The following is a 16,307-nucleotide window of genomic DNA, read 5'->3' as shown; positions in this document are numbered from 1 at the left end:
CGGCATATTCTTAACATGAACCTGCTTTATTAATGATATCAGAAAAACAGTATAAAATTCAAGAAATCATACTTTGCAAATAAGTCCACTTTTTGACATTCGCAAAATTTTTGTGACATATAAATATCCACTTATACAGTACCTGGTGGAACTGTGGTTCAACTCAGGAACTCAATTGTGCCTGAAATTATGCAAGGAGAAGCACCTAAGGTCTTCTTGCACCACTTCAGCTGGAAAGTCGCAATACAACCTTTACGGTGTTGGTGCGATGTAAAACTCAACCAAAAGAAAAATCAATAAAATTAATTCATCAGTGACTTATCATGTATACTGACCCTTTGTTATTTACTATTTTTAGGAAAGATGGAGGGAACTAAGATGGGAAATGCCAAGAAAGCACTGCAGCTGTTCCTAAGGAGTTTACCAGCTGATTGTTTCTTTAATGTCATATGCTATGCCGCTAAGGTCAACTCTCTATTTAGGTAAGAATACTTTTATTTATACTATACCACTTCCTGGAATATTATAAAGTAATATAATAATTAACCATTCCTCACAATTCCTATCTCATATTGTTTTAGTTATACACCAGGTACAAGGTAGTTTGTGACAACTTAATAAAGTTAGGGTGTATAATGTTGAATAGATTTGTTTCAATCTCATTTAAAAAAATAAAAGCGTCATTGGCCAAGTGGTAAAGGCCGTTGACTTAACACCACTTGTCCCTCACTGCTGTGGGTTTGAATTCCAAAAGTGATTTTTGATTCTTTCTTTTGAGGAAGCTATCCAGCTAGCCTATTGAATGATGGTTCTAGTCAGGTGCCCATTCGTGCCTGAAATAGTGCATGGAAGGGCACTTGAGGTCTTCTTGTACCTGTAAAGCTGGAAAGTCGCCATATTACCTTTACTTTATTGGTGCAACATGAAACCAGACCAAACAAAAAAAAATGACTTTAAGATAGAAACAAATGAAATTTTTAAGCAAAGCATAAAAATAGAGGGAAATTGATTTTTTTTTTGTAGAAACAGTAATAAATACACAGAGAAAACACTGAAAGAAGCATTCATATTCTTGGAAAAGATGAAAACTGACATCACCAACAATGCAGACATATTCAAAGCTTTAGACCACATATATGGTAAAAAACCTATATCCGGTCATCCCAGAAAGGTAAGTTTTCTATTATTTTTTTTTTATCTTTCTATAAACAAAATTTTTTCAAGATGCATAATATATTAATAAATAAAGATGCATAATATATATTCCATCACTCCATGTGATTTTGTCACAATAGACAAAGAAGGAAAAAAAAAAGGTGTTAAACTGCCAATAAACACTGGTTAGGGACTACTTTTATATCGGCTTTTATGTTTTCACCCTCGATTATATAATTTACAAAGCCTTTTAAAGCAACAATAAAAAGCATTTTTATTTATATTTTCAGTTCTTATAATGTTTTCTTTTCATACAATACCGAAATAATATCTCACATACACTAACGCCACATATAAGATCCATATCAGTTAATAAATATTTTGACAAAACGGCGCCAATCCGTATACAGTGTAATGAAGTCATCCTAAGTAAACAACTCATTTCAAAACAAGCTGACATTATTTCATACATACAAGAATGATAAATGGGGCACTTATGTAATTAACACAATACAACATAAGTTTTTATTGTTGAAAACTTGATAAAATAATGTTTTTTCTTATTAATTATTTTGTTTAAAAATTTCTATATCTTTGCAACAGTAGGGTCACCGTGTGAAAATCAAACAGCGTTATACAAAAATCGGCACCGGAAGTTATTTCCGCTTAAAAAATAACATTAGTGATCTTCCTTATTTCATCGTGATAGAATCGAAATAACATCGGCCTGAGAGGTGTATATCGGCTATTTAATGCTGGTTTTGTCATTTTGATGCGAAAAAATTAACCACTCAGGCCTACGGCCTTCGTGGTCAATTCCTACTTATCAAAACTGCAAACTGGTGTTAAGTAGCCGATATACACCTCTCAGACCGATGTTATTTCTTAAATAAATGTGCAATTCCATGGTGTTTTAACAGTTAACAATATGTTCTGAACTTTATGGATGCTAGCACAGACAATGATTAGCCTGTATTATCCATATAATTCAGGTCAGTATAAAAAAATCATCACTTTGTATGTTTCACATATGATACTGTACGTGGTGTTAGTAGTTTTCACTTTGGATTATGACAGTAAGCCACATTGTATTTACCAGAGCACAGTTCAGCCACCGCCTTGTTCCTGGGCAGGCTAACAGGCAGTTTACCAGTACTAGTTGCCTTCACTTTTGCAAGGAACTGATAACTTCTGTACATGTCATAGCAGAGATACAGTTTGAATAACCGTAGAAAGGATTTAATGATCAATCACAATGACATGTGACCTGCAGGTCTGTTTCATAGTCCAATGCTGTACCTATTGAGCTAACCAGATGGTTGATATAGTGTACATTAATAATGACTGTGATAAATTGAAATAAAAAGGAAAGGTGTGTGTGAGTAGGGGGGGGGGGATATATTAAGTCCATCACTATTAGAAAAAATAATGAACTATAATCACCAACCCTTACCATGCTTTATTTTTATAGTGGACTTGTCCTTTTTGTATTTTCTGATCGCAGATCAGGAAATACAATGCTGACATTCTATCTCTGGCACAGAATTTCACGACAAACCTAACAACAAGTAGTTCTCAAAACAGCTTAAAATTAGCAATGTAAAAGAAAGAAATATTTTTATTTTGTTACAAGTATCCAACAAATTACAACGCATTCAAAGTTTAAAAGTAGCGTTGGCTTATAGAATTGTCAATAAATGTACAATCGCAAATTACGCGGATGAATATCATTTTAATCAATGAAAATGCTATTTTTAGCGATGTTGATTACCAAATACTTCAGAGCGTAGTACACAAATAAATTTCACTGTCGAGTAGTGGAATATATACATGTCAGACTGTTTTGGCGAGAATATTTTCGCTAAATTATTTACATTAGTGTTAAACAACAGGTTTATCGTGAACAAAATACCTTGAAATTAATAAGGATTATAAATCTGAAATGGAAATTCCTAATTTAGAATTATTTGATTTTATTCAGGCTTCGTATAACTTCCCCTTGGTGCAGGGATAACATGCTCGTTTAGGGTGTGAGAGGTCTGGAGTTCAAATCCCAGTCAAGGCAGCCATTCTTTTTTTTTAATGTCTTTTTAGCTCAATATTTAGATATTAAGCATGAAATATCTTCTAGTAAGTGTCTACAAAGTTTGTTCAAATAAAAGCCCTGTGGTCAAAACTGGCCCCGCCCCAGGGGTGTCATTGTTTTTAACTATATGTGTATAGTAAAAACTTAAAAAATCTTCTTTTAAAAAACCCAATGAGCTAGAGCTTAGATGTTTAGCATGAAACATCTTCTTATAGGTGTCTACCAAGTTTGTTCAAATAAAAGCCCTTGGGTTAAAATTGGCCCAATTAAAAGCCAATTTTTGTGATCGCTTTTCGTCCGTCGTCAGTCCGTCGTCCGTCCATAAACTTTTACTTTAAATGACATCTCCTCATAAACCACCAAGCCAATTTCATCCAAACTTCACAGGAATGTTCCTTTGGTGGTCACCTTTAAAAATTGTTCAAAGAATTTAATTCCATGCAGAACTCTGGTTGCCATGGCAACCGAAAGAAAAAACTTTAAATATCTTCTTTTAAAAAACCCAAAGAGCTAGAGCTTAGATATTTGGCATGAAACATCTTCTAGTGTGTGTATACCAAGTTTGTTCAAATAAAAGCCCTGGGGTCAAAATTGGCCCCGCCCCAGGGGGGGTCATTGATTTTCCCTATATGCATATTAGTAAAAACTTAAAATATCTTCTTTTAAAGAACCCAAAGAGCTAGAGCTAAGATATTTAGCATGAAACATCTTCTAGTGATAGTGTACTAAGTTTGTACAAATAAAAGCCCTGGGGTCAAAATTGGCCCCGCCCCGGGGGTCATTGATTTTCCTTTTATGTGTATAGCAAAAACTTAAAAAATCTTTTTTGAAAAAACCCAAATAGCTAGAGAGTAGATATTAAGCATGAAACATCTTTTAGTGAGTGTCTACAATTTTCTTTTAAATAAAAGCCCAGGGGTTAAAATTGGCCCCGCCCTGGGGGTCATTGATTTTCCTTATATGTGTATAGCAAAAACTTAAAAATCTTCTTTGAAAAAACCCAAATAGCTAGAGTTTAGATATTAAGCATGAAACATCTTCTAGTAAGTGTCTACAAAGTTTGTTCAAATAAAAGCCCTGGGGTCAAAACTGGCCCCGCCCCAGGGGTGTCATTGTTTTTAACTATATGTGTATAGTAAAAACTTAAAAAATCTTCTTTTAAAAAACCCAATGAGCTAGAGCTTAGATGTTTAGCATGAAACATCTTCTTATGGGTGTCTACCAAGTTTGTTCAAATAAAAGCCCTTGGGTTAAAATTGGCCCTGCCGGGGGGGGGGGGAAGGTCATTGTTTTTCATTATATGTGTGTAGTAAAAACTTAACATCATGAAACATCTTCTAATGGGTGTCTTCCAAGTTTGTTCAAATAAAAGCCCTGGGGTTTAAACTGGCCCCGCTCCGGGGGCCTATATACAGGTGAGCGACCTCAGGGCCATCATGGCCCTCTTGTTTAAGGAAGTAGCCACTATATGCAAGGATAAAGTGTGGCTGTCATAAAAAATGAGCATAAATGATTTTTTGATGCAACTCTAGTCATGCAAAATTCCGGATGTATCAAACTCATCTGTTCTAGTAAAAAATCTAAACGCAGTCCCTGCATCTCGATGCCCTGTAAGACAAAAAATAGTATATAAAAATAAACTTATACAGGAAAATACATACAGATATACAGTAAGATTTAGATTGCAAAGATCAGAAAATACCACAGAGCTTGCAGTCCTTTGATTAGACTTTGGAACAGTCCATTGTTTGTGTAAAGAGTTTTGATATCAAATTTTTATGCTAAAATTCAGCAGAAGTTGTAGAGTACGGTTAGACTATGGATTTCCTGGCTGGCTTTGCTCTGTTCTTTTACATAGGTGTATCATATTTGCTGATAGTACTCAAAAGTTTAATGACCCAATTTCGTTTCCACAGGTGTTCTTGTTAACAGATGGAAAGAAGGAATATAATGCCAAAATAACAAGTCAGGTCACAGACCTTGTAAAGAAACAAACACAGAAAACAAATACAAGGTAACAGTAATAACATAGTTTAATTATGCAATTGTGGCGCTGTATTTCACTTACTATGTATGTAAGCAGTTTGTGTATTTTAATAATTCATATAGTTTGAGACATGTAATGGAACAAGCAACTGAGTAATGGGACTAGCAACTGATAAGAAGCACAAGGGGTGCGTACAAGTATTCCATACAAGAATTTGTAACAGAGTTACCAACGTCCCCCGCCTCGGGGAAGTTTTATATGAAGCATAAAATTGTGCTATTTCAAAAGATTGAGGTATGGATCTCAGGACTTTCAGTCAAAAATTATGATCAATGCTAGATCTGCAAATGCAACAATAAATTTATTAAAGAAATAAAATGATACACAGAATTTAAAAATCTATTATATCAAGCTTTGACCTCTAAGTGTCCTTGGCCTTGGAGGTAGGGGTGCAGATGTTGTGCATGACATATCATCTTATTATTGTAGCTATTTGTGCCAAGTATTTTCAAAATCCCTTGAACTATGAAGAAGTTATAGATCGGACACAAAATATACCCTATAACAGACTATGTTAATCTTTGACCTCTAAGTGTGACCTTGGAGGTAGGGACCCATGTTTTGCGCCTGACATATCGTCTTATTATTGTGATTATTTGTGCAAAGTATTTTTAAAATCCCTTGATCTATGAAAAAGTTATGGACTGGACACAAAATATACCCTATAACAGACTATGTAAATCTTTGACCTCTAAGTGTGACCTTGACCTTGGAGGTAGGGATGCAGGTGTTGCGCATGACACATCGTCTTATTATAGTGACTATTTGTGCCAAGTATTTTCAAAATCCTTTGATCTATGAAAAAGTTATGGACCGGACACAAAATATACCCTTTAACAGACTATGTTAATCTTTGACCTCCAAGTGTGACCTTGACCTTGGAGGTAGGTGACCAGGTTTTGTGCATGACACATCGTCTGATTATTGTGAACAATTGTGGCAAGTATTTACAAAATCCCTTCAAAGATAAGAAAGTTATAGCCCGGACACGACATATACCTTTAAATAGACAATGTTGATCTGGAATGAGCAAGTGCGACCTTGACCCTCGAGGTAGGGGTCTGGTTGTTGCGCATGACACATCGTCTTATTATAACAAACATTTGTGCCAAGTTATTTCAGATTCCTTTGATAAATGACAAAGTTATGGACCGGATACAAAAGTGTGACGGACAAACAGACGGAAAGGCGGACGTACTCACAAAATGGTACTTATGTGACTTTTCCTTTGATCTTTTTGGACATTTTTAGTCAAAAACGGAATGAATAGGATCAAAAAGAATTTACTGTTACCCATTGTTCTCCAAGTCACACAAGTACCTCTGGGTTCGTACGGACGGACGTCCGACCGAAATGGAATAAGGGGCCATTTCTTTTCTAATTTTCTATTGTTTAATAGAGGGCCAATGGCCCTTTACTCTATTGTTACGGAATGAACTCTATTGTTCTCTTTTGTTCTGTTTACAGTTAGATGGCCCCCTATCCCTATTCGGTAGTGCGGACAGACGGACGGACGGGGCCTATTTCTATATCTTTTTTCTTTGAAAAGGCGGGGGAAAATAAATCACTTACCAGTATTATAAGTTTGATACATTGTATCAGCATTTCTGTACTGTCATTATATTGAACAACACAAAAATACTTTATTTCCAAGGAGGTATTTACTAGAAATTGTGCCTAGATGACAAGCAATGAATTTAAATGAGGACTCCTCCATCATTAAGTGGTTCAAGTCTTTGATTTTGAGGCGCTCACCTTTCATTTCTTGGTTTGATCCCATATGTGAAGTTGGGGGTGTTATGTGAAAAATACTATATAATTTACTGAATTGAAAGGTCATGAGTTTTGTAATAATAGTTTTGTCTAATAATCACAACCCAACCTCAAAGGTTAAGGTCACACTACCATTTTTAAGTTCACTTTGTCACAATTAGAGTTTATAGGTTCACACATTTGTGTCCGAGTTGTAACTTTGTCATGCATCAAAGGATTTTAAAAAAACTAGGCATAAATGTTTACCACATCAAGACAAAATGTTGGGACAAAGACCCATGTCCCTACCTTTAAGGTCAAGGTCACACTTATAGTTTGAAGGTACTCATTCTCTCGAGAAGAGTTTGAAGATACACATTCATGTCTGGGCTGTAACTTTGTCATGCATAGAAGGATTTTAAAATAACTTGGCATAAATGTCTACAACATCAAGATGTTGTGTCGCCTTCAATAATCACATCCCTACCTCAAAGGTTAAGGTCACACTACCATTTTTAAGTTCACTTTATCACAATAAGAGTTTATAGGTTCACACATTTGTGTCCGAGTTGTAACTTTGTCATGCATCAAAGGATTTTAAAATAACTAGGCATAAATGTCTACCACATCAAGACAAAATGTTGGGACAAAGACCCATGTCCCTACCTTTAAGGTCAAGGTCACACTTATAGTTTGAAGGTACTCATTCTCTCGAGAAGAGTTTGAAGATACACATTCATGTCTGGACTGTAACTTTGTCATGCATGGAAGGCTTTTAAAATAACTTGGCACAAATGTCTACCACATCAAGACAATGTGTTGCGACTAAGGCTCATGTCCATCTGTCCCTGTGTCCCCACATACACAACAATCATGTCCAGATGTAACTTTGTCATGCATTGAGGGATTTTGAAATGATTTGGCCTAAATGTCTATCTTATAACAACATTTTGTCACGTCCAGGAACCACATCCCTTCTTCAAAGGTCAAGGTCAAACTTATATTTTGAAGGTTCATGCTATCACAATTACAGGTACAATAATACAAAGAACAATATTCAGCAATTAGTTACTTTCATTCTCTTTTCTTTTCATAATACCTGCATCCTTAAGAAACCTTTTAGGGGGCATTCGTCACTTGGGTGACAGCTCTTGTTTCTTATGTTTCTGTTATGAGATGTACATATTTTTATTTTCTGTATTTTTAACAGGATTTTCATCCTGGCCATGGACTATGGCTATTCAACTGTTTTGTTTAAAGATGTTGCACATATCGGCTTTGGTAGAGCAGAGTTTATTAAGGACAATGAGCGTGTACAAACAAAGGTAGGTTATATCACTGGGATTTAAAACATCTTCATAATTCTAAAGATATAATTTTAGAAAACAAAATTTAACACTTATTGATATTTGCACAAGTTTTAAGCTCACATGAGCTTGCTCAAGGTGAGCTTTTAGGATCATTTAATGTCCGTCGTCCGTCCTCTGTCCACACTTGTTCGTTAACACTCTAGTGGTCACATTTTTGCCTCAATCATCAACAAACTTATCCAGTTGATAGCTCGGATGAGTTCGAACATGGGTCATTTCGGATGAAAAACTAGGTCACAGGAGCTATAAAAAGAAAAAACCTTGTTAACACTCTAGCAGTCACATTTTTGCCTCAATCATCAATAAACTTGGTCAGGATGCTTGTCAAGGTGATAGCTTGGATGACTTCGAACATAGGTCATATCGGATGAAAAACTAGGTCACCGGAGCTAAAAATAGAAAAACCTTGTTAACACTCTAGCGGTCACATTTTTGCCTCAATCATCATCAAACTTTGTCAGGATGCTTGTCAAGGTGATAGCTCGGATGAGTTCGAACATGGGTCATCTCGGATGAAAAACTAGATCACTGGAGCCAAAAATAGATAACCTTGTTAACACTCTAGTGGTCACATTTTTGCCTCAATCATCATCAAACTTGGTTAGGAGGCTTGTCTAGGTGATAGCTCCGATGAGTTCAAACATGGGTCATCCTGGATGAAAAACTAGGTCACCGGAGCTAAAAATAGAAAAACCTTGTTAACACTCTAGCGGTCACATTTTTGCCTCAATCATCATCAAACTTATTCAGGATGCTTATCTAGTTGATAGCTGGAATGAGTTCCAACATAGGTCATCTCGGATGAAAAACTAGGTCACCGGAGCTAAAAATAGAAAAAAACCTTGATAACACTCTAGCGGTCACATTTTTGCCTCAATCGTCATCAAACTTTGTCAGGATGCTTGTCAAGGTGATAGCTCGGATGAGTTCAAACATGGGTCATCTCGGATGAAAAATTAGATCACCGGAGCCAAAAATAGAAAAACCTTGTTAACACTCTAGTGGTCACATTTTTGCCTCCATCATCATCAAACTTGGTCAGGATGCTTGTCTAGGTAATTGCTCAGATGAGTTTAAACATGGGTCATCCCGGATGAAAAACTAGGTCATCGGAGCTAAACATAGAAAAATCTTGTGGCTACTGTTTTGATCCAAGTATCCTGGAAATTGGTCTGAAAGTTTGTTTTGATTATTTCTAGGTCAAGTTCGAATAGGGTCACCTGGGTAAAAAACTAGGTCACACTGCTCAAATATGGATAATCCTTGTTAATACTAGTGGTCACATTTTTAGCTCGACTATACGAAGTATATGGAGAGCTGTCCTACTCGCCCCGGCGTCGGCGTCCGCGTCCGCGTCCAGATTTTAGATTAAAGTTTTGGTGCAGTAAAATATTTTTCACTATAACTTTGTCATTTCTTAAGGTATCAACTTCAAACTTCAAATATATGTTCCTTATCATCAACCACATCTTATGTGACAAGGTTCATAACTCTAGCACCAATATTTTCAGATTTATCTCCCCTTGAACTTAGAATTTTCCTTAAAAAATACTATTTTTTACTGTTACTTCTTTATTTCTTAAGGGATCAACCTCATACTTCAAATATATGTACCTTATCATCATCCCAATCTTATGTGACAAGGGTTATAACTCTAGCACAAATATTTTCAGATTTATCTCCCCTTGAACTTAGAATTTTCCTCAAAAAGTACTATTTCTTACTGTTTCTTCTTTATTTCTTAAGGGATCAACCTCATACTTCAAATTATTTTACATTATCATCATCTTCATCTTATGTGACAAGGTTCATAACTCTAGCACCAATATTTTCAGATTTATCTCCCTTTGAACTTAGAATTTTCCATAAAAAATATTATTTTTTACTGTTACTTTTATATTTCTAAAGGGATCAACTTCATACTTCAAATATATTTACGTTATCCTCATCCACATCTTATGTGACAAGGTTCATAACTCTAGCACCAATATTGCAAGAATTATCTCCCCATAAACTTAGATTTTTTACTAGAAAAATTTTATTTTTTATTATAACTTTTTTATTTTTAAAGGTATCTACCTCAAACTTCAAATACTTATTCCTTATCATCAATTACATTTTATGTGACAATGTTCATAACTCTTGAAGCAATATTTACAGATTTATCTCTCTTTGAACTTAGGATTTTCTTTAAGAAATACAATAACTTCTTTATTTTTTAAGGTATCTACTTTAAACTTCAAATATATATTTCTTATCATTACACAAATGTTGTGTGACAAGGTCCATAACTCTAGCATGACTATTTCTAGAATTACTCCCCTTGATCTTTGAATTTATGTTAACAAATATTATTTTTTTACTATAACTTAATACATAATTATACATAATTGATTTTCCTTTCATAGTTTTGTCCTCCTTACTGCGTCCAGTATTTCATTAGTCGAGCTTCGCTGTCTCCTGTGACAGCTCTTGTTGACTAACCTGTCATGATACGAAGTATATGGAGAGCTGTCCTACTCGCCCCGGCGTCGGCGTCCAGATTTCAGATTAAAGTTTTGGTGCAGTAAAATATTTTTCACTATAACTTTGTCATTTCTTAAGGTATCAACTTCATACTTCAAATATATGTTCCTTATCATCAACCGCATCTTATGTGACAAGGTTAATAACTCTAGCACCAATATTTTCAGATTTATTTTCCCTTGAACTTAGAATTTTCCTTAAAAAATACTATATTTTACTGTTACTTCTTTATTTCTTAAGGGATCAACCTCATACTTCAAATATATGTACCTTATCATCATCCCAATCTTATGTGACAAGGGTTATAACTCTAGCACAAATATTTTCAGATTTATCTCCCCTTGAACTTAGAATTTTCCTCAAAAAGTACTATTTCTTACTGTTTCTTCTTTATTTCTTAAGGGATCAACCTCATACTTCAAATTATTTTACATTATCATCATCTTCATCTTATGTGACAAGGTTCATAACTCTAGCACCAATATTTTCAGATTTATCTCCCTTTGAACTTAGAATTTTCCATAAAAAATATTATTTTTTACTGTTACTTTTATATTTCTAAAGGGATCAACTTCATACTTCAAATATATTTACGTTATCCTCATCCACATCTTATGTGACAAGGTTCATAACTCTAGCACCAATATTGCAAGAATTATCTCCCCATAAACTTAGATTTTTTTACTAGAAAAATTTTATTTTTTATTATAACTTTTTTATTTTTAAAGGTATCTACCTCAAACTTCAAATACTTATTCCTTATCATCAATTACATTTTATGTGACAATGTTCATAACTCTTGAAGCAATATTTACAGATTTATCTCTCTTTGAACTTAGGATTTTCTTTAAGAAATACAATAACTTCTTTATTTTTTTAAGGTATCTACTTTAAACTTCAAATATATATTTCTTATCATTACACAAATGTTGTTGTGACAAGGTCCATAACTCTAGCATGACTATTTCTAGAATTACTCCCCTTGATCTTTGAATTTATGTTAACAAATATTATTTTTTTACTATAACTTAATACATAATTATACATAATTGATTTTCCTTTCATAGTTTTGTCCTCCTTACTGCGTCCAGTATTTCATTAGTCGAGCTTCGCTGTCTCCTGTGACAGCTCTTGTTGACTAACCTGTCATGAAACTTGGTCAGAATGTTTGTCTAGGTAATTGTTGGGATGAGTTTGATGGGTCAGGTGACCGATCTAAGGCCATCACGGCCCTCTTGTTATGTTTCCTTGTCTAGTATGAAGGTCTTTTTATTTTTTGTTGTTGATATACTTTAGAATAATGAAGTATGATTGAAGGTACCGGGGTGTGGAATTTTGTTTTTTTTCCACTTGCCCAGGGACTAGTTGGACTAAAATTTATACTTGTACGCGGCTCAAGTTCACTTGCCCAAATAAACAGTAGAAAAGTTTATTACAAATGCCTTCATAATTTAACCAATGGGTCCTTGTTTACTCTGATTTTGCTAAAACTCGTATTTGGACACACATGACACGTTTGAATGACATTTGATGTTATGTATGAGTGTCCTTAAGTGTTAATGATTTTCCTTCATAAAGGGGCAAGGTCGTATCCACCATTTGCAGGAACATTTTGCTTACATGACAATAAAGTTTGTTTGAATTATCGTCTTTTCAGAGCAAAGTAAAATTGGTTAACCAGCTATCTTGAAACATCCAAATGCGTTTGCAGTCATACTCTTTGTCTCTCTGCAATTTTGATTTATGCTTTTCAGATTATTTTCAGAATTTGTGAAAAATTAGACTATTTTGTATCAAAACAATTAACAACGCAACACTGAATATATGATGCTGCGCATTATTTACTAAGGCACGGGTCGGTTGGCTTGATACAACCAATCTCCAAGCTTGTTTTCCAATAGAAGCGAGAGGCCTCATAAGTGCTGAATTAGCATCATATAGAATTATTTGTGCTGTTTGGAGATGGTGTACAAGTAAAATATACAGATTAAACAATATGGGAAAAAATTTATCATTCAAGATCAAGCGCAGTTAGAATTTCGGCATTTTCCTTTTTTCTGACTCAGAAATGCACTTGTCCACAGACAACTGCTATGTGAAAATCCACTTGTCCATCAGCAAAAAGTCCTGAGCCAGGCAAGTCGGGCATAGTTATTTTGCATCCCTGAGGTGTTAGAATTGCCTTTTACAGTTTAACCTGCAAATATTATAACAATAAATGAAACTACTAGTTAGATTATATTATATCGCAGCTTTTACTGATGAGAACTTTTGTAACTTTGTAGCAATAAAATGAAACCTTGACACAGATTTGATTTCAGTTGTCATTTGATTATTATTGTCCTGGAACCTCATCTTATGAAATCGTCTATTATAATTACAGGCTATAGCACTACTTAAGTATTCTATGCAACCAGCTATTACAAATGTTGAAGTCAAGTGGGATATACCATCGGGTTTGTCTGTAGATCTCATTCCTGAGAAACCTCAAAATGTGATTTCTGCTGGAGAGAGGCTGGTAATATTTGCTGCTATACAGGGAGTTAAGGAAAATGTAAGTTGTTTTTAGCTCAATTCTATAAAGTATATGGATAATTTTTTCTCAAAATCAAGAAGCTAAGGCCTTTGCCCATTAAAAAGTGAAACCAACTGTTATAGTCATAATTGCTGACAGTTTAGAATCTAAAGTCCCAAGCATGGTTTGAATCTACAATATTGTAGGGCAAGTGTTAAGATGTCAGCCACCATAGGAACTCAACTACAGATGCCCCATCTTTAATTTTCCAGCTGGTTGGTGTAAACATATAAACATGATTGATTTGTCCAAAGTTCAGTTTTAATTTCTATGTTAGATTTCTTAATTATTTACAGTAATTGTATTTTATCTTTACAGACTACTAATGCTCCCTGCACAGTGACCTTGAAAGGTGTACAGGATGGGAAAGCTTTGACTCGCAGCATGACCTTTGACATTCTTAAATCAGATGATGTCACTGTATCTGCTGCAGTTCATCACCTAGCAACCAAAGCTCAGATAAAGCTTCTGGAAGATCAGGAAGAGGAATTTGTAGCTTTCCGTATGTCTTTTTTATGTTTTCCTTGAAAGTCAATATTTTGAATAGGATGATAAAATTCAACACTTAGCTCATTATAACATAACCATGTAAATAACATTTACAATAACTTATAGTTACAGATGACTGATTTTGAAAATTTTCTAGTACTTTTTTTCAGTATTGTGTGGATAGATTATAAAAAAATATATAAACTTGAATATAATTATATCATTAATCTTGCTAATTAAAAAAAAATCAATAAACTAGCCATGAAATCCTGAGGGTCATTTTGACTAAGTTTTACCAACTACAAGGACAAATCCCCATGATCTTAACAAAATTTGACCCTCTAGTTAAAATTCTGAGGGTTAAATCAGGTCTCTTAGAAATTTGAAGGGTCAAAGAGTCATTTCAAGGGTCAAACGGACACCCTGATAAATAAGAAAAATAAACCTCTATAATTTCTTTTGCCATTATATAATTATGTCTCCCCCACCTCGGGGGGAGACATATTGTTTTTGCCCTGTCCGTCCGTCAGTCCGTCCGTCCGTCAGTCCGTCAGTCCGTCCGTCCATTCTTCGTTTCCGGACGATAACTAGAGTTCCTTTTGACCTACAGCTCTCAAACTTCATAGGATGAATGGTCTTATTGAGCAGATGATCCCTATTGTTTTTGGGGTCAGTAGTTCAAAGGTCAAGGTCACAGTGACCGTTGGTCAATTTCTCGTTTCCGGATGATAACTAGAGTTCCTTTTGACCTACAGCCCTCAAACTTCATAGGATGATTGGTCTTATAGAGCTGATGATCCCTATTGTTTTTGGGGTCAGTAGGTCAAAGGTCAAGGTCACACTGACCGTTGGTCAATTTCTCGTTTCCGGATGATAACTAGAGTTCCTTTAGACCTACAGACCTCAAACTTCATAGGATGATTGGTCTTATTGAGCAGATGATCCCTATTGTTTTTGGGGTCAGTAGTTCAAAGGTCAAGGTCACAGTGACCGTTGGTCAATTTCTCGTTTCCGGATGATAACTAGAGTTCCTTTTGACCTACAGCCCTCAAACTTCATAGGATGATTGGTCTTATAGAGCAGATGATCCCTATTGTTTTTGGGGTCAGTAGGTCAAAGGTCAAGGTCACAGTGACCGTTGGTCAATTTCTCATTTCCGGATGATAACTAGAGTTCCTTTTGACCTACAACCCTCAAACTTCATAGGATGATTGGTCTTATTAATCAAATGATCCCTATTGTTTTAATGGTCAGTAGGTCAAAGGTCAAGGTCACAGCGACCGTTGGTTAATTTCTCCTTTCCGGATGATAACTAGAGTTCCTTTAGACCTACAACCCTCAAACTTCATAGGATGATTGGTCTTATTGAGCAGATGATCCCTCTTTTAATATGACCATCAAGTGCAATTTCGTTTGACGCCCGCCTGCCATACGCTGATTGAATAACCAGGATTTTCAAAATTGAATACCTGGTTAAAAACAAACAGTTTAGGAAGCATCTTCTCATACAACCTTAACAATAGAAACCATCCATAGACAGCCTTCATTGAAGTGACTACCGGGTATTTACATTATCTTATCTCCATTTCCATTCCTGTTTCCATTCACAGTTATTCTCAGCAGTGGGGGAGACATGCGCTTTTTTACAAAAGCATCCTCTAGTTATATATTTTGTTGTTATAGATAATCCAGAAATACTACAATGGGTTGAGTTTTGTTCCGACATTAGTTCTCTACGACAAAAGATAAAGAGTTTTAGTTGCCATAGTAACATCATCTCAAAATACACTTTTTATTCTGCATTGAATGGCAAGGGAGAAAATGTTGTTAAGGATCCTGGTCTCAAGTTTTCTAAAGTACCTACCCTGACAGATATATTCATTTGTGAACTAAAAGTGGTAAGTGATGAGAAAAGTTAATATCTTGTACTAGAATAGAACCTTAAATCAGTGATATGGAAATTTTTTATGAAATACCACAATTTTGTGCTTCATGTAAAACTTCCATTATGCGGGGGATGTTGATTATTCTGTTACAAATTCTTGTTTTACAGTCAGCTGTGTCAAAATTAACATTTGTTCGCGTAATTAGATATCATTTAATTTTGTTTCATTTCATATGCAGCTTTTCAAGTGAGTTACTGTTGAAATAAATGGTAACAATGAAAAATATCAATAAAATGTTTTACTGTCCCCTGCCTTTTCGAAGAAAAAAGGGGGATATAGAAATAGGCTCTGTCTGTCCGTCTGTCCATCCGTCTGCCCGTCCATCACACTTTCATGGCCGTTCCATAACTTTGTCATTTAT

The 16,307-nt window shown here is 35.0% G+C and overlaps 1 protein-coding gene across 1 annotated transcript in view; it reads left to right on the top strand.

The window, feature by feature from the left end:
• Window positions 1–358: 358 nt before the first annotated feature.
• LOC132729121 (von Willebrand factor A domain-containing protein 5A-like) overlaps window positions 359–16,307 on the top strand; it is a gene marked incomplete at its 5' end in the record, with an annotated part of 48,600 nt that continues 32,651 nt past the window's right edge. The window contains 7 exon segments of the mRNA XM_060714863.1: window positions 359–482; window positions 1,024–1,171; window positions 5,158–5,255; window positions 8,251–8,365; window positions 13,320–13,490; window positions 13,830–14,013; window positions 15,684–15,898. Coding sequence (XP_060570846.1) covers window positions 359–482; window positions 1,024–1,171; window positions 5,158–5,255; window positions 8,251–8,365; window positions 13,320–13,490; window positions 13,830–14,013; window positions 15,684–15,898 — 1,055 coding nt within the window.

This window comes from Ruditapes philippinarum, unplaced genomic scaffold, assembly GCF_026571515.1.
Source record: "Ruditapes philippinarum isolate M1 unplaced genomic scaffold, ASM2657151v2 ctg3616_1_1_1_1, whole genome shotgun sequence".
In the NCBI taxonomy this organism is placed as follows: Eukaryota; Metazoa; Mollusca; class Bivalvia; order Venerida; family Veneridae; genus Ruditapes; species Ruditapes philippinarum.
Note: the sequence above shows the minus strand (reverse complement) of the source record. Positions and strands in the feature narration are given on the sequence as shown.